The sequence below is a fragment of the Gymnoscopelus braueri genome (genome assembly GCF_963280865.1).
Source record: "Gymnoscopelus braueri genome assembly, chromosome: 4".
NCBI classification, from domain to species: Eukaryota; Metazoa; Chordata; class Actinopteri; order Myctophiformes; family Myctophidae; genus Gymnoscopelus; species Gymnoscopelus braueri.
In genome coordinates, this window is record NC_137605.1 from 39,687,724 (window position 1) to 39,706,678 (window position 18,955).

An 18,955-nucleotide genomic window follows, 5' to 3' on the forward strand; every position below is an offset into this window, starting at 1 on the left:
GGTAATGTAATTTGAAAAATGTATAAATAATTGGATGCATCTTCTTTCAAATATTTCCTCGCCCTCAGTTTTCTTTTTCTTTTTTACTTTTACGAGATCTTACCATACACTTTATGTCCGTTACATGGAGTTTTGTTGTTGACATGTATGATATAAATGTCCTTCTGCATTTCCTCAACAAGCAGGGTTACAAGTAAGAGTAACAGGGAAAAGAGCGATACAAAAGCAGCAAACACAGAAATTACATTAAAAAACTGAAAGAGAAGAGAAGAGAAGAGAAGAGAAGAGAAGAGAAGAGAAGAGAAGAGAAGAGAAGATGACAGACCAGAGAAGAGAAGAGAAGAGAAGAGAAGAGAAGAGAAGAGAAGAGAAGAGAAGAGAAGAGAAGAGAAGAGAAGAGAAGAGAAGAGAAGAGAAGAGAAGAGAAGAGAAGAGAAGAGAAGAGAAGAGAAGAGAAGATGACAGACCAAAGCCAATAGGGAGTTGGACCCTCCAGCTGCAGTCCAGGCTGCTCTGGTAGTTCCCTGGGAACCCGGGGCTGAGGATGACGCCGCTGAAGTCTGTCATGGAGCCGCCACACTGAGCTGTGAGAGACCAGCCAAGGAGAGAGAACATGTCACACCAAGAGAGAGGAAAAGGAAAGAGAAAAAATAACTGCAGAGGTGAAAAAGAGGTTATGGCGAGTGTCAGAGAAGAGGAGTAGTGATTGTGTGTGTGTGCGTGTGCGTGTGCGTGTGCGTGTGTGTGTGTGTGTGTGTGTCAGTGCATGGACATACTGTAATGTCTAAGTGGGCATATGTGGAGGAGAGACAAGACTAAAGTGGGGAGTATGAACAGTAGAGTGCGTGTCTGTCTGTCTGTCTGTCCGTCCGTGCGTGCGTGCGTGAGTGTGCATGCATGTGCGTGTGAGTGTATATGCACGTGCGTGTCAGTGCATGTGTGCTTCGAGGACGTACTGTAATGTCTAAGTGGGCAGGAGAGAAGTGGGGAGGATGTAGAATAGAGTGTGCATGTACGTGTACGTGTGCGCTCGCGCGCGCGTGTGTGTGTGTGTGTGTGCGTGTGTGTGTGTGTGTGTGTGCGAGTGTGCGTGTGTGTGTGTATCTGTAGCTGAAGTGTGTGGGCTGAAATCAGATGGGTTTGTTTTCCTACATTCTGTGTTCCACTTGAGCTTATTTGTATGTCTGCTTTTTTGAGACATGCACATTTCTGCATGTGTGTGCACACGTGTCTACAGTACGTATTGGAGCTTATTTGTCTGTGTACATCTTTGCACATGCATGTGTGTGTGTGTGTGTGTATAGAATACCAACTAAGCGGGTGTTTATGAAAAGATGACAGGCTCTGGAACATTTGCTGTTTTCGCAACGCTTAAAATAAAAATAAATGAGGTCGTCGATATTCAATACGCCATCTGACACCATTTCGTACGACCGTGATGCTGATCAATTACCCCCCCCCTTCCTCCCCTCCCCCCCACACGCACACACACACCTCCTGCTTTTCTTTTCATCCTGAGACTGTGTCTCACAATACCTGGACTCGCTGTGAATGTTAAACTTGTCCCCTTCTCCCGTCATACACAAACCTTTCTCTTACGTAAACCCCCATGTGTAATGCAATTATAGCCACCAGAGGCATGAATGTAAACTCCTGGCTGAATCACTCCTCTCTCTCCACCCTTGACAGGCCCATTTATGTGCTAAGTGGTTGGAAACGCGAATGGGGTATTGCCAACGCATCTTAAGGGACCACCAGCCTTGCGTCCCAGAATAAGTGAAATACCGTCTTGGGATTTAATTGGCGCTCAGGGTGGGAGGGGTGGGCTTTTGACCTGTCAGTATGCAATATGAGAAGAAAGGCGAAGAGAGGAGATACGGGGGTGTGGATGAAGGAGTTGTAGTACATGTTGCGGGGGCAGAAAACAGCTTTGACGTCAGTCCTTGTGTAACAAAGAGAATGCGGCCAGGGAAGAAGGAAAGCATGAGGGAGGGAGTGTGTGTGTGTGTGTGTGTGTGTGTGTGTGTGTGTGTGTGTGTGTGTGTGTGTGTGTGTGTGTGTGTGTGTGTGTGTGTGTGTGTGTGTAGGGGGGGGGCTAAACTCTGAGGAGTTGGGCTAACGAGCGAGAACGTGAAACACATAGTGTATGTCCAGGAGCTGGGTTGTCACCGGCAAAGCTGGGATTTATGTCGGCGGTGAACAGTGAAAGCCGCAGGGAGAGAGCATTTACATGATGAGCGCAGCGTGTGTGCGTTCACTGGTGTCTTTGTGCACGCGTGTCTCTGTGTATGTACTGTGCTTTTGTGAAAGTGTGGCCATGCTTGTATGTGTGTGTGTGTGTGTGTGTGTGTGTGTGTGTGTGTGTGTGTGTGTGTGTGTGTGTGTGTGTGTGTGTGTGTGTGTGTGTGTGTGTGTGTGTGTGTGTGTGTGTGTTTGTGTGTGTGTAATTGAGGGCAGCGGAACAGCGAGGAACCCAGAGAAAGTGGAGCGCTTCCTTAGTAATCTCTGAAATCTATCAGTGTCAACATCAGAGCTGTCGTGGGAGGCTGGAGACTCCAATCAGCGGTATCAGAAATCAAACAAACAACACACAGAGAATGAACAAACACTTATCGATTTTTAGCTGAAGGGGGTAAAAAAATCATATGACCCCCTACTGCCCCCAACACACACACACGTTTACACTAAGTTTCATGCTTTATGCTTTCTTGAATAGAACAAAAAGCCCTCTGTGAGGGCATAGATGTGTGTGTGTGTGTGTGTGTGTGTGTGTGTGTGTGTGTGTGTGTGTGTGTGTGTGTGTGTGTGTGTGTGTGTGTGTGTGTGTGTGTGTGTGTGTGTGTGTGTGTGTACCCATGGGTAAGTGAGTGAGACCAGAGAAATGGAGAAAGACAGAGGATGGAGACAGAATGAGAAAGAGATAGAAAGAGTGATAGTAAGTGCAAGCATGTGTGTCGACAGACTGCACGTCGGAACACGTTACCTAAACACAGCGGTACAGGGAGGTTCCACCTCCGGACTGGACCGGGCATGCAGGTAATGTATGCGTTGCCCTGTAGGGGGAGAAACAGCAAACAGCAATCTCAACCAGCACTCCACTGCTCCAACATCTTATACCCGAAAAGAAAACAAGAAACAACTAAAGAAAAAACATTTCAAACCCGGAGTCTCTGGAGATCAAACGAAAATCGCTTGGCTCATCTTTAAGCTTCGAAGCGCTAATGCCAAAGCATTTGGAAAAAAAAGAGGGAGAAAAAAAATCCTTCTATGTAAATTCACATTGCAAGAGCGATGGATCAAACCAGTGGATTTGTGAAAATTAGTGTTCTCTCATATTTTTTGGATTTTTCCAAATCCCTTCTGAAGGTTTCGTGTGTGATTATTTGATGGTGTTAAGCCGGGATGGGGTGGGGTGGGGTAGGAGGTTCCTGTCGAGGCAGAACATTACTCAGGGTCTGACAGAGTCTGCAGAGAAACATTAGCCTGGGAGAATGTAAGAAGGAAGCAAAACAACAACAAAACTCATTCCAGGCTCCCTTTACTGTATATGATATGTACTGTATAGCAGCGGGGGTGAGGATAAAAGTTTTAACTTGGAGATGGTGTTAATATTCGTATTCTTGTCAGTTCAGCTTTACAAGAAAAGGCTCATACACTAAAGGAGTGTAAAAGAAAAAGCAAGCGTTTGTTTTCATCCAATCAAACTTGTACATGACACATCGAAACAAAAACCTTAAGAGAGACACACAAACATGCACAAACACTACACTACTGTTGCTCTGTTGCTGCTGCCGTTGTTAGTTTTTTTTGGGGAAAGGCCGCTGGTGCATTACTGGTGTTCAATGTTTGTGTGCCTGAGGATGTGCAGAAGTCGGTGGTTGAATGCTCTAGCCAGCGAAAAAGTCAATGTTGGGATTAGAGAGGCGACTGTTAACACCATCCATCTATCCATCGCCCACAGCCCTGGAAGGCTCTACAGTTCACAACGTCACAGCTATCTACTCCGGGAGGATTGGGAGAAGTTAAAGCTGTTTTCCTACACACAAACACCACACACACACACACACACACACACACACACACACACACACACACACACACACACACACACACACACACACACACACACACACACACACACACACACACACACACACACACACACACACACACACACACACACACACACACACACACAGTATCTCTTTTGGTCTCTATCTCTCTCTCACACAGTACATACGCACACACACACACACACGCACGCACGCATGCACGCACGCACATTTCCAAGTAACATACAAATCATATTCTATTCTTACACTGACTAGCTCATCCTTTGGGGTATTCCCTTCACGCTGTCACTCCAGGCAAAAGGAGATATGATTCAATTACCTTTTTACCATGGCAGGGCCAGATCTTATGCCTCAAAACTGTACTCTTCCCTTACCTGCAATGAGAAGCCCTGGTCACAGACGAAGGACACCATGTCGCCCACGGTGTAGCGGTCACCCACTTTCTGCCCGTTACTGGGGGGCAGAGGCTCCGGGCACGAATCCAAACCTATTGCTTAGGGCAGAGTCACAACACACAAGTGTAGACAGCAATCATTCTTCTGCACAGAATGGCCACAGTACAGAACAATAACCGCTGATATATAGAACAGTAACTCACGGTTTATAAGTCATATACTCAACAGGATTGAATTTTACATTGGCATTCAAAAGGTGTTTACATTTAATTACCCTGTTCCTATAGAGAAAAGAGGATAATTAATTTGAGGCCACATATTTTAACATGTAATTACACACTACTTCATTTTAATGTGCTTGTAATTGCGTAATAATTGAGTTGGGGGGGCTTCCTGTTCGTATCATAACACTGGGAAACTAGGACAAGTTACTAGGCTATTCTAGTGGTGGTTGTGATCGCAAAATCCTTTAGATCAGGATTTGAAGCAATCACTGTGAAATTACAAAGCAATCCCTTACGTATTACTTGACAGAGGCCCTTAGCTCTGTTGGAACAAAAATGATTGCAGAATGTATTTTAACATCTTAAGGCAGTAATGGTTACACCGTAAGACTTGATTTGTGTTTTGTTACACGCAACACCGGCGCGCAACAGAGTATAAATCAGTCGTAAGGCCACTCCAATATCTAGGAGTTGAGAAAGACGAATACATTATTGTTCAGTTTTGGAGCTGCCGCTGTTGTGATGTAAAAAAGTTTCACTTGCAAGAATTTTGTATGCATGGGAGAGTGACAGATAAAAGTCCTCATTACAATTCAGTCTGGGTCATCAATGGTGTCCCACATTAAACTCATGAAAACCACTGGTGCATTCTAATTTTGTACTCTTTTCTTCTGCCAGAAGGTGCAGAAAATAGGCAATGCATCAATTAAATATCTTATGACTACTTTGTTCTATGAAATTGAGAGAGATAGAGAAAAAAAACCAACAGGCTTCTGTGCCATATGATTGGTACATCTGTAAATACACAAAGACATTTCCATGTGCCTCAGCTACAGCAGTACATATAATTAGTGAGCAGACTCGGGAAGTATTCTCGAATCATACACCATGTATTTATAACCATGCTGAGGAAAATGCTGAGAAGGTGGACACATAAAAATGCATGCACGTTCTATTCTATCTCTCGCTCTCACACACGCGAGAGCACACGCGCGCACACGCGCGCACACACACACACACACACACACACACACACACACACACACACACACACACACACACACACACACACACACACACACACACACACACACACACACACACACACACACACACACACACACACACACACACACACACACACACACACACACACACACAAGGAAACACATCGGCTGCTCAGAGAGACCGGCAAAGAGAGCAGGTAGAAATACAATACATGGGAGGATGGTTGCACAATGGCGGATGTAGCTGAGTGGGTACAGCGGCCGTCTGGGAAACCCAAGCTCGCCCAGTCTATGTGTTAAAGTGTCCCTGAGCAAGACACTTAACCCCTTACTGCCCACCACGTTCCGTATTAACCACATGCACCCTAGCATCCCTATTCTGGGCATATCATAGGTAAATATTTGATTTGACGACAATACAGGCTAACATTCACCAAAAATTACAGTAAAGCTCACAATGTCTCGCATGAGCTTGTAGATCTGCTGTTTTCGGCGAAGAGATTTGGTGTAGGGGAGGGAAGGGATAGACCGTTGTTAATGCCACGGGCGAAATACAGTTTCAGCTCCACCCAGCTGATGGCTGCTCAGACGGTCATGATGATTTAAGTGTCTTGCTCAGGGACACTTCGAACACGTAGACATTGGTGGGCCGCAGGGAGGCGAACCGGTGACCTTCTGAATCTTGGACTTCATGTGGTCAATGTATGACTCCAAATTTGGGCAAGGTGTCAGCCCGATCCGACCGCCATTGACTTCCATTATCAAATTAAAGTTAAATATTTACAAAATACATAAAGTATGATACACACCTGATGCTAATGTTCTATAATGCATATACCTGCTTTCACATAAGCTATCTGCATATTATGTATACAGTATATTTGTATTTGCTCTATTCAATCTGTTTTCTATCTCTTTCCCTTTGCTCTCACGCTACCTCAGTCCTCTCTCTTCTCATGGAATACAACAACAAAACACCCACTTCTTTACACCTGTAAACCTGTGATGTGACAAATAAAACAAGACTCTAAAACTGATTCTGATATGTGAAATAAATACATGGAGGTGTTTCTTTGGCCTACAGTATGGACTTTGGCGATGATCGGTCCAGTGGTTTGCGAGATTATTAGACCCCAGACAGACAGACTAATTTGTAGGCGGCTTCCTATAGTGCCATGCCGTAAAAATAGCTGAGTGGTTGTGAGAGAGTTGAGTAGTGGGATGTTGTACATAAAATAAAGAACAGCCGAAGGGGTAAAGGAAATAGAGGGATTTGGCCATATTAACAACCTCAATTGAAAGTTTGAGAGCAGAACAGAGTCAGAATCAGACTCGGTGCAGTCACCTGAGACAAATCAATGGGTAGGACAGACAGTGGAGTCGTTTCAACACAATCCTTATGACTTGTTGGAGAATTTCTATTTAACTCAATTTAAACAGTAAGTATCATACTAAGTATGTTGCAGTATTTTTTTATGATTTTTTTTGGCAGCTGGTAGTACAGGACAGTATGTGTAAAGCATTGTCTGCTACCATACTTACATAACGTTTTGTGAAGTAGCAAACCATAAATGATCTAGATAGATAGACAGATAGACAGATAAATAGATAGACAGATAGATAAATAAAATGAAATAAACTGGAGGAATCATGTGGCCCAAGAAACAAAGAGCTTTAGCTGAGTCAGCAGGCTGTGACACCAGCAAAAAATGTTCCCTGAAGCAATGCAGTCTCATTCAATAGGCCATTTGGTGCATTTAAACTAGGCTCTTAACAACCTGGCATCTACAGTATGTGATTGTCCAAGCGAGTATGAGGCAATGAGGCACTCAAAGGAATTACAGTACCTAATTTGATTTTCCATCATAAAATCTTTGAAATGAAGGCATGTCAATCACACACGCAAAACCAAAAAGTCTAGCATACTGGGTGGGAAGGGGGCAGTCAATTACAGCAACTGACTTGCGCTTATAATAATAACATTATTTATAAGTGCTTTTCAAAAAGTGCTTTACAACAATATCAAATATGAGGGTGAATCAAATCAAGATAGGGTGTAATAAGAGCCGTGGCTCCCATGTGGATCTCAGACTTCATGTGGCGAGTCTGTGACATCAGTCGTTTAAGATGTATTGATTGATTGATTGAATACTTTATTAGTCAGAAATGTAAACAGCACGTGGTACAGTAAGACATTAAAGCTAAAAGGATAACACAAAAAAAGTCCTGGGGACTTGTTCCCATTGTGTAGCCTGGTAAACCCTCCCTCCGGAAATCTCATTTGTAATTTATTTCAGGAGTGAGTCTGGCATGATCTCTCTGAGTAATACCGTTGACTGACAACCCCTTCAGCCAATCAGCAGTGTTCCCCTTCAGCCAGTGCATTTTTACCACCTCCAGACTAATGTGACGCAACGGGACTTTTGAGACGGCCATGCCCAAAATAAGTTGCCTTATTCGGATACATACGTGTCACTGCCCGCCCCTGCCGGTTCTCTGAATTTTTATTTTTAAATAGGCTCTGTCATGATTAATTGACCACATATGAAGTTAAACAACTAAATTCTATCCAAACGATATCTTAAAAGTAAATTCTGCGCCTCAAAATAGAAGTTTGAGAGCGTTTTGAAGTTTAAAAGAGAGTAGAAAACACTGCGGTCAAAAAAGATGGCTGCCGTTCGTTTTTGGTCGGCTGCACTCAGGCTGCACTCGGTTCCATTCGGGCTCACTCGAACTCGCCACCTGATTGACCAACTTTTGCTGTCAATCACAGAACGATGAGCGACGACGCTGATAGGCTCGTCCATTTGGTGAACGGGCTAGAAACGCCCAGACAAGCCTTCAGGCCAGACTCCTTCCTGAAATCAAATGCAAATGAGATTTCCGGAGGGAGGGGGGTTTACCAGGCTACCCATCGATTGATGAATTAAATTCATCAATCGATGTACGACTCCAAATTTGGCCAAGGTTTGAGCACGATCCAAATCTTATTGAATTCCATAAAATGTATTTAAAGCATGTGAATACAAGACAGGGTCCAATAACGGCAGGCAGCAGCTGCCATATGGATCTCTGACATCATATTGATGATGTCAGTCTTGCCAAACATTTCATTTTTTCCCTGCGTATGATTCCATTTGTACTGTAGCAAGACATTGTGTTGTAGGAAAAACTATCTCTTACAGAGCCACACCATACTGTAATTACAATACATACATATAATTATAGGCCTAACATAATTATACTGTAAATGACGAATAAATTAATATAATTATAATATAATTATCAATGACGTCATACTGATGATGTCAGTCATCCACAAATTTGGGCATGGTTTCAGCCCGATCCGAGCATAATTAAAGTTCAATAATTCAGAAAATGTTCATGTGAATACAAAGATGTATGGAAGTACTAAGCTGGCCTACTGGTAGTGGGGGGGGAGAGACACAAACACAGATAGACATACATACAGGGCTGTCAAGACAGCTAGCCTAGCCTCCTGAAGATCCACACCATAAAAATGCATGGAGGTACTTCCTTCACCTACTGGCAGCGTGAAACAAGAAATTTGGTGCCGATTGGTCAGGCAGCTTGCGAGATTAGCCCAGGGCAAACACACAGATACACTCAGACAGAGTACACACAGAGCTACGGTGTAAAAACTTTAAAATCAATCCTCAACTTAAAGTGAGAGAGGTCATACTGGGAGACAGAGTGACGTCCTGCAGCTGGTTCACTCACTGGCGCAATCTCCAAGACACACACAGTGGATGGAGCTGAGTTAGAAATACCGCCAGTCCTTACAAATCTCAATATCGATGATGGTCCCTTCACATTCAATTTCGCCAGAGTGAAATCCACTCTGAAGCATTGAAAAAGTGCTGGGCCAGACAGCATTACCCCAGAGGTTTTTAAGAATTAAAACGTGGTCTCTCTCCAACATCATCCCAGTGTCAAAATCTGGAATGTGTTCGCAAAACCAGAATTACCATGGCATTAGTATGACATGAATCATTGCTATAGATGTACCACATGATACTGTACAGGATACAGAGTGCCATCGACCCCCCACTTGAGGGAGAAACACCCTAGCCCAGATCTTGGCCCTATGAAGGATCATAAAGAAGGTGAAGACCAACAACTTTACAGGGGTGCTGTGTCGATTTCTATAATTCATTTGACTCGATACACAGAAGCATGATGATGAAAGGCAAAGGAGCTCTTGACCATGAGTTTAGACTAAGTGGGCCAAGGTTGGTCTTGGGCTAAATGCCAAGAAACCAGAGGTCGTTATCACCTATAACATCCTCCCGGATCATCCACCTCTAATGATAACGTGAGGCACTGTGCTGAAAGAAGTCAATGACTTCCAATACCTGGGCTCATATGTTAAGTCAAGAGAACAACACCTCTAAGTGGAGAAAGCGCTTGAATGGAGCGCTCTGAATGGCACGGCCAGTGTGTGGAAGTCCAACCTCCCCTGACATAACATGCTCAGCTTTTGTTCTGGGACTGCAGAGTCTGTTCTCCTAAATGGCTGTGAATACCTGACCCTGGATGTGTGCTATACCAGAATGTTACGTGCGCTACTGAACATAAACCAAGACGAGTACGTTACAAACAAGCATTTGTATGGTTGGCTCCCAAGGAAGAGTGAGAAGACCACCATGGCCAGTCACTGCCAGACACCGGGAGTTCCCAGACGGCAAATTTGGGCTGTGGGAGCAAACACAGGTTTCGATCATGAAGGCGTCCCTGACCTATTCCTATCCAGTACTAAAGAAACCACTGGATAGCTCTCTATCTGGAGAGAGAGAATACTGTCCCTTCAGCCGATGTTAGTAAGAGCGAGGTCATTCGAAGGCAGTCAGCATTTCGAACCAGTTGTACATAATAATCCTCCAGGCAAGGGTACTGACAACAATACTGAGAGCTGATGTGGTTGCTCCCCAAAATATGACACAATAAAAGATTCTAGGGAGGAGCTTTGATATATCACTTGATCCCACAAACACAAACGTTTGTGTGTGCTCATGAGCAGAAAAGGCAGGTGATTTGAACCTGCTTTACAGGCAGTAGCGGGGGAAGTCGATAGATATCAATGGCCAACTGTGTGACGCACACTGTGAGTAACGCTCCTACTGTGAGACAAGTCTGTGAAGACACTCTCAGTAGGAGGGGTCAGTTTTCAGAGGGAGACAAGCCTATTGAGAGGGACAAGACCATTGGAGCAGTTCCAGGCCGAGGGAGAGGGGGCTCAGGGTGAGCTGATTGTGAGACACAACGTGGTAATTTTCAGTAATGGGGGGGTGGGGGGGGGTGGGGGGGTGTCACAGCCACAGAGGCGACAGAGATTGACTTGCTTAATCACTACTCATTTTATCTGCACCATTGATCATTCATTTAAGCCCGAATTGATCTAACTGAAAAAGGGCCACTCTTTGCTTGGTCATGCAGGTTAAGTAATCCCACACCTGCTTGTGGTAGCAGAGCTATTATTATTGACAGACTGTTCCACTGCAGCGGCACTCGCACTATAGTGGCCACGCATTTTATCCACGTACAAGGCAATTGTCAAACACAAGGCAAACTTATCTCCACTCCCTGTGGCGGGCACTTTCTCCGCCATCCTTGCAGCAGCGCTCCATGGAAAACGAATGACAAAGCCGCCCACAGCCAATAATATTATTTCTCGTAGCGTGAGTGAGACGTTAAAGTAGCTGTAGGGTGTAGGAGAGAGCGGGCCACTGTCAAACTCACATAAAGGGAGAGACATCCGTGAGGTGCGGTTCATCGCAGGGAGAGGGAGGAACATTGACAGACAAGTGTATATAGCAGAATAGCCTAGAGATAATTCGTTCTGCTTGAACGAGGGATATATAAAACTCCAGAGGGGAGGTGGGAGTTTGGTCACTTAGGGAATAATATGAGAGAGACAAAAGACGACTGAGAGGAGACTGGAGACCAGGACGAGGCCTGGGAAACCAGTATCTAGAGAAGCGGGAAGAGTGCTGCAAGAAGCAGTTGTGAACAGTAGGAGGTTCATCATAGAGAGGCCAGCACTCTGAGACAGGCAGCTAGGCGGAGATGTGCTGAATGCAGCAATGAAGGCATCAAATTAGGAATGAATAGAGGTTAGGTGACATACAGACAGGCATGCAGAGAGGCTGACAGACATTTACTCACCGCACTCACACTCACTCTCTCTCTCTCTCTCTCTCTCTCTCTCTCTCTCTCCCCATCAACTCGTGCCAGCTAGACAAGATCTCTTTCACCTCCCATACTTTGCACAGTGCGAAGTCCCCCCCCCCCCTCACACACACACTCACACAAGAGTCAGGCTCTCTCTCTCATACCTGTGTACTCCAGGTGGAAGCCGGTCGCTGACACACTGATGTCGGACTGGAACGTCAGGTACAGGTTGTTGGAGGTGCTGTTCAGCAGCTGGGGGATAGTTGTACCTGAAAACAACAGAATGTCGTTCTGCATCCAGACATATAGCACAGTACATCCACAAGTATGACATTGCGTACAGCAGAGACCCTTTGTTCTATTCTCCTTTTGTCTCTTAAAGCTGCAATCCATACGTTTTACTGTATGTCCTATACCTGGGATTAGATAACTTAACCACATTAACCCTGGCATCGATATATGTAGTGGAAAAGTAAAAGTACTGAAAATTTGAAATACTCCAGTAAAGTAAGAAATACCTCTACATTTTACTTAAGTACAGTACTTTTTTTTTGTTACACCCCCAACAGACAGGCAGGCGTCCCGGTGCCCTGATGAACATCAATACTGTAGTGTACACTGGAACAAAACCAAAATACAGCCAGAGCGGCATGACTCTCTGCAGGGAAACAGACCAGCACAATCATATAGTGGCTGATAGAGGGAAATGAGGGCTGAAATGTTTACATTAAAAAAAGTTACACAGTTAATTAGAATAAGTTCCAGATTACAGCTTTACCAGAGTGAGCCAAGTTACTTCCACAGTAATACAGGCAGTAGGAAATAACCTTGGATTCTATACCAGGTTGTTTGAAATGCTGGGCAGGCACGTATCCAAAACCCTCCTATTAATGGAACTGCATACAATTATTGAGATGTAAATTATGTTAATACACTTTATAAAACATTTATGCTACACCACGTATTTGTAGTTATAGCTCCACAGTAGCATTTTGTTGGCTAGTTTCTTTCATTTTTTCCATGGGATCCATTATTGTAAAAAAAAAGTATTTTCCCTTCCTTGATAAGTAAGCACATGAGCAGTTTATCTAAGAGATGGGGAAATATGAAACCTTGAAACTGCCTCGTTTTGCTATAATTTCTGTAGTTAGAAATGAAGCAATTTGACAAAACGCTTTAGTCCAACTCATCTAACCAATCATCTCCTATACCTACTGTTGCAATCTCATCCCTTGGACAGATGCACCTACAAATCACATCCAGCTCTGTTAATACTTGTTGTTAATAGATTTTATGACAGAAATAAGGAGCATTTCCATGGCAAATGTGCTGTTCCTGGGCGTCAGGAAGCAAATAGATCTTTACATGGCCTTCGAAAAGATGAAGTCAAGTGTAGTACATTTTTAGCCACTGTGTAGCTAAACTGCAGCCCACACACTAAGCTGTTGCTACACTCAAAGAACAAGTGTAAGCCCATCTTCCATTTGGACATGTTTTGGAAAAAGTGAAGGGTCTGAGTATCAAGAAAAGCACTACAGTATGTAAGTCTGATGTATTATTATCATCATCATCAAATATTATAAAATATGACTCCTTTAACTATCCTTCTTTGAATAAATCGTAGTCTTGCTGGCAGTCCACACACATTCACTATTGTATAAGCCAATTTTACAGAAGCCATGTTTGTAAAAAACTGTATCGACATCATGATTATCTTGAGGACATTCTTCACTGTGATTATGGGTACACCAATCTGGGAACCCATCGTCAAATAAAAAGGAAAAACAGCGCCCTCTGCTGTTTTTCACTTATTCATTTGGCTCTGGGCGGAGCTGTACGGAGGACCCGTGCTCAGGGAAACCAGGGTTTTGGTCTGCCTTCAGCCTTTCACTTCCGGTGGTGCGACTATGTCTTCATTCCCACTAACAATATTTCTCCACGGAACACTAACAACATTTCTCCCCAAAAAACATGGATCGTTTTGGTTATAAGCCCACTTGTTTCTATGATGAAAGAGCAAGTTAAAATGTTACCAACTGTCCGTGGTTTTGTCGGCTCCGGGGACACTATTGTTAAATGAGTTTCGGTTTGTTCCAGTGGGGAACGAGCCGCACACACGTAAATCCCTCCCACTACATTTGGTTGGGTAAAGCGCGGCCTGCTTCCTGATCTGATGGCACGCCCACTTGTAGCCAATGTGCAAGGGTTGTCAACACGGCTACCGACAGATTCAAGCGCAGCGATGGATCTGTTCTTGAGAGATTATGGGTACACTGATAAGCACATCTGAATAGCATCTGCAGTGCTGGAAGTACTTTTGGACAGCTCTCATGTCCCAGACGTTATTCGCATAAACTTTAGATCTCTAAACTAAAGTCTCGAATGACCTCAGTCACAGAAGTTCAGAATCTCTACAGACCATTATGTCTTCTTTGGGTTCTGTCTCACCATTCATTGGAGCGAAAGAACCCACAAGTAGGAGCATGCACCACAGAATTAAAATTCTTATTCTACTCCAGGGACATTCACAGTTAAGAATATGCCATTTGTCTTCAAGCATTAAGGTCTAAGTAATGTATTGTATTGCAGCCCTATACGCCTTGACATATTTTGCATGCAGACTGTTAAATATAGTAAAAGTTTCCCCGAGGATAAAATTGATTGCCAACCATTTCAAGCCTTTTAATACCACAGTGCAGCCCTGTGAGAGAGCTACACAGTCAAACCAGTACAGGTATAACTAGTTTCATTCCAAAATAACATATCCACCATTAGAGATAACTTCACCTACAATTAGAAAAGCGAATTCTGAAAGAAGTCAAATTAACCCTCATTATACTGTACATGTGGTTCTTAAACTGGGATATGGAATATAAAATGAATTGCAGACCAGTTTCTAATCCGGTACCATGTGGCAAGATAAGTGTGCTTTCATCACTCCGAGCCCTTTGGCTAGACTACAGGCAGTTGGGCTCCAAGGATGGCTACAGTATGTTGTTCAATCTGTTTATCCCTCCGTACGACACTTTACAGGCAAACAAATGTCAATCACTACTGGCTGGATATGAAATTTGCTGTGCACCCCATACTGATTTTCCTCTAGCAGCACTACCATTAGGCCTAATTTTACACTTTGACACAATATAGGCCTATCGGTTTTTGCAAAAAGGCAAAGGGCTCTAATCTTGCCACTGCTTTACCCGCACCCACTGCCCGCTACCCGTGAACTACTGCTATTCATTATTATTATGCCGACTCCGTTATTTGCGCCTGGAGGTGTGCCTGTGGGCGTGTTGTTGCATTATCCCCAAAATTGCTATTTTGCCGACACACGTTTGGTAAAGCGCATCTAAAACCACCAGCTGTGCCAAATTCGTTTGGTAGAGCTCTCCTGCAGGGGGTCGGGAGTCGGCCGGGGCGCACAACGGCACAACATTCAAAGACTCCCTCTCTCCTAATTCTCAACGAATCTCTGTGATTCTAATTTTGAAAATGTTCCTATAATCAGCAGAAGTGAGTGTGTCAATTCCTTGTGTCAATTGTGTTTATATTATAAGATGATCTATTTAAAGAAGAGAATTTGTGCTGCGCGCAATACAATGCTCTCCAAATTGCACACTTCAGTTTTATTCATCGATTACGCAGGAAATAATAAACTGATTACAATAATATAAAATTCTCTCTAATCAGTAACATGTAGGTGATACTTATGTATATCAAATATGGTTTTATTGAAAGGCAATCAAAGGCTAGAGCCTATGAAGTAAACTTTGGGTGTATGGTGTCCAATATTACAGTGTGGTAGCAGAGTTCATGTCGGAACATGAGCAGTGTTGCCAGATTTTGCGAGAGGAATAAGCAACCAGGTCTGTGAAAACAAGCCCAAAAGAAGTGACTGTAGGCCAAATGAGCACTTCAAACCTATATATGTTGGCTATTAAACAATGTGCATATTTATATATGTCGGCTATTTGAAAATAGACAATCTACAAGCTCACAACCGCAACTCGAACTACCATTATTTACAAGCAACTTTACAGAAAAACAAGCCCAACGTGGCTTATAATAAGCAGACCTGTCTTCTCTTAAAGGCAATGGCATCTGGCACAGTGTTTGTTTTTATTATTCTAACGCCCAAACCACACCTATTATGTAACGGGTAGTTCAGGTGTTTTGCGGATAAGGCTGGTGTCCCAAAATAGCAACTTTTGCACGGGAATGCCCCTTGCGCCATGCTAAAGCCCTAAATAGTGGGTTTAGGATCTCTGGACTAAAATAGGGCGCAAAATGCAATTCCTTCCAGGGATTGAAAGAGAATAATATGCATGTAGACACCCAGAGGTGCTGGTCATCTAATAAAAGATGATGGTTGCAAAACAGGGAGTTTGCCTTTTATAATGAAAGAAACCACACAGTGTGCTCACATTGTGCTATCGCAAAAGTAAAGTTAAATAATTCAAAAAGTGTACAACATATGTGGGGGAAAAAAACTGCCTATTTGCAGTAAGCACAAGAAATTTGATGGTACAGCAGTTTGCGAGATTAGCTCTAGACACAGACAGGCAGACAAGCCCTTCTAAATGACTAGACTACTGTGCCATGCCGTGAAAAATGAGCATGAGGTTATTATTTCCTATTGATGTGAATCCTGAGATTTATTCTTCATGAGTTACACGCATAGTTTGATATAATACAGTATATAAATATTTGAGAAATGCAATACATCTACTGCTCTGCTACATATCGTTGCTGTCTGGCAGAAACCAGCTAACTCCATTTTTCCGCTTTTGATTTTTTTTCCATAAATCAGTGCTATTGAACACCCTTTACGTCTGTGTGTTGATTAAAAACATATTGAACCAATGAAAACTATTAAAAAGCGCTTCTGACAAAACCAGCTAACCCCATTGGATCCTCAAACTTTCTCCACTAAAGGGGGGTGGAGTTAGCTGGTTTTGCTGACTCCAGGCTCCACCCCCTTTTGACCTCCAACCTCATTGTGCGCTTTGAGGTCCATTTAGCTGTTCTTATCAATGATGAACAAAACCTCCTAACTCCACTTTTTTGTTTTTGTCATTTCCTGAAATGTGACATTTTGGTTAGTTAGCTGGTTTCTGCCGGACAGCAGAGATATTATACTTATTATCCAGAACATGTTTGAAAAAAAAAGCCTCCTCTCCTTTTCTTGCAAAACAGTCTAATGCCAGAATGATAGGCAGTTTGATTAACAAACTTATGCATCTTGAACATTTGTGCAGATTTTAACTCAAATCTTTGCTTCTGCAGATCCTGTACAATGTAAGGAGAAGACCCCCAAATATATAATTAAATTTTCTCGATATTCTGCCTTCAATAACTCCTCTTGGTTGAGGTTAAAATAAGTTGCTGTTACTGCGAAGGTTGTTGTAGTCAATGCTGTTTATTGTGCCATTCTGGGGTGGGGGGAGGGCTTGGAGGGGAGGGTTGTTTTTTTCTATTGTCTTTTTCTTTGACTTTTTTGACTTTCTTGCTTTGTTGTATAAAATGGAAAATGGATGGATGTACTTTGTACACTGTCAATAAGTAAATCTTTACAAAAAAAAACTTTGCTTCTGGGGGGGTGTGGGGGGGGGTCCCTGGAACAACATATTTTGATGGGGATCGGTGGCCAAAAACATATAATTTTGGAGATCCTTCACAAGAAAAGGTTTGAGCACCACTGATATAGCAACAATAGTTTTTCAGAAAAATTACGACATTTGTGTCAAAAATAGCAGATCTACAATCTATGAGCTTGTATATCTGCTACTTTTGAACAGCCAAAGAAATCCAAAATGACAGAGGAGTTACCGGATTGAATGGGCTAAAGGAGAGAACTCCAGGACCCCAGGAAGAATAGCTGTTGCAATGTGTAACAGCTATAGGGATCCTAAATAAACTCAAACTCAAAGGAAGCAATGAAGCACCTTTCCTTAGAATTCAACCAGCTCTTAGCATGGCTGCCACTTACAGTAGATACTTCCGGGTCATTTCACTTAGTTAGGACCTCCTTAAGAAGAAAAATACTATGTGTTTGCACCACAAGTCTTGTTGGAATATTGAGCAAAATAATAATCTTTTCAACTCCCTACTTTTATTTTCTAAATTCATAAGAAGGCCTTACATAGGGATATGTGAGGGTTGATGGGTTTACAGTAGGCAAGATAAACATGATATATTGCATATGCAAAAACAAGGCTATGGTCCCAAAGTGCTTCTATTGCAAATTGGCTTTCACGCTCACTTCAGGTCCTTATGTAGATGAGTGGCCTTTGCCCATATACTACACACATATTAAAAGAGCTTGCTGAGGGCTTGGGCGCTAGTACTGCAATGTAAATAAATCTATAGAGCAACATGGGACCAGCATAGGATAGGACGCCATATCAAACTATGGTCTTGTTTCATCATGTACTGTATCATGCATTCTTACTACAGTATACTGGTTAGAAATGTCTTAAACATGTGTTTGATGCAAGGAGACACATACAGTAAGAGTTCTGGTACTAGCACCTAAACCAGGGGTGTCAAACTCTTCAGGTCACAGGGCGGACTGGTTAAAATGCAACTTAATGCGGGTCAGACCGGTTGTGCATGCATGCATGCATGTTTTTTCCCCCAAAAGTCTGCCTCAGTCTTTGCTATAACAAAGAGTTCTCTCTCACTCACACACACCCCTCCCCCCCCACACACACGCACACGCACACACGCGCACACACACACACACACACACACACACACACACACACACCCCCCTAACCCTTTAGACATGAGTGACAACAATGGATTTGAATTAGTCACATTATTTGGAAAAACAGCCTTTAGGTTGCTCACTTGCTGAAGGAAAATTTGACGATTCTGAAACAAATGTATCAGTTGTGATATTTGTCCTGTACCCGTCCATGTTGAAAGTATGCCTGAGAGCGACATGTACTGACTGTAGGGGAAATTAACTGGGTCGCTCTGGGATAGTTGGACAGAATGGGGGTTACAGTTGCACACAGTAGAGTATTTAACTACCGTCAATCACCATCTATTGTTTTCTT

At 43.2% G+C, this 18,955-nt stretch overlaps 1 protein-coding gene across 1 annotated transcript in view; it reads right to left on the bottom strand.

The window, feature by feature from the left end:
• Nucleotides 1-18,955, bottom strand: part of LOC308083154 (CUB and sushi domain-containing protein 3-like) — a gene marked incomplete at its 5' end in the record, with an annotated part of 383,054 nt that overhangs the window by 124,635 nt on the left and 239,464 nt on the right. Inside the window, 4 exons of the mRNA XM_080425319.1 lie at nucleotides 468-584; nucleotides 2,984-3,053; nucleotides 4,448-4,566; nucleotides 12,056-12,160. Of these exons, the coding sequence (XP_080281445.1) occupies nucleotides 468-584; nucleotides 2,984-3,053; nucleotides 4,448-4,566; nucleotides 12,056-12,160 (411 nt within the window). The remainder of the gene's footprint in view (nucleotides 1-467; nucleotides 585-2,983; nucleotides 3,054-4,447; nucleotides 4,567-12,055; nucleotides 12,161-18,955) is intronic.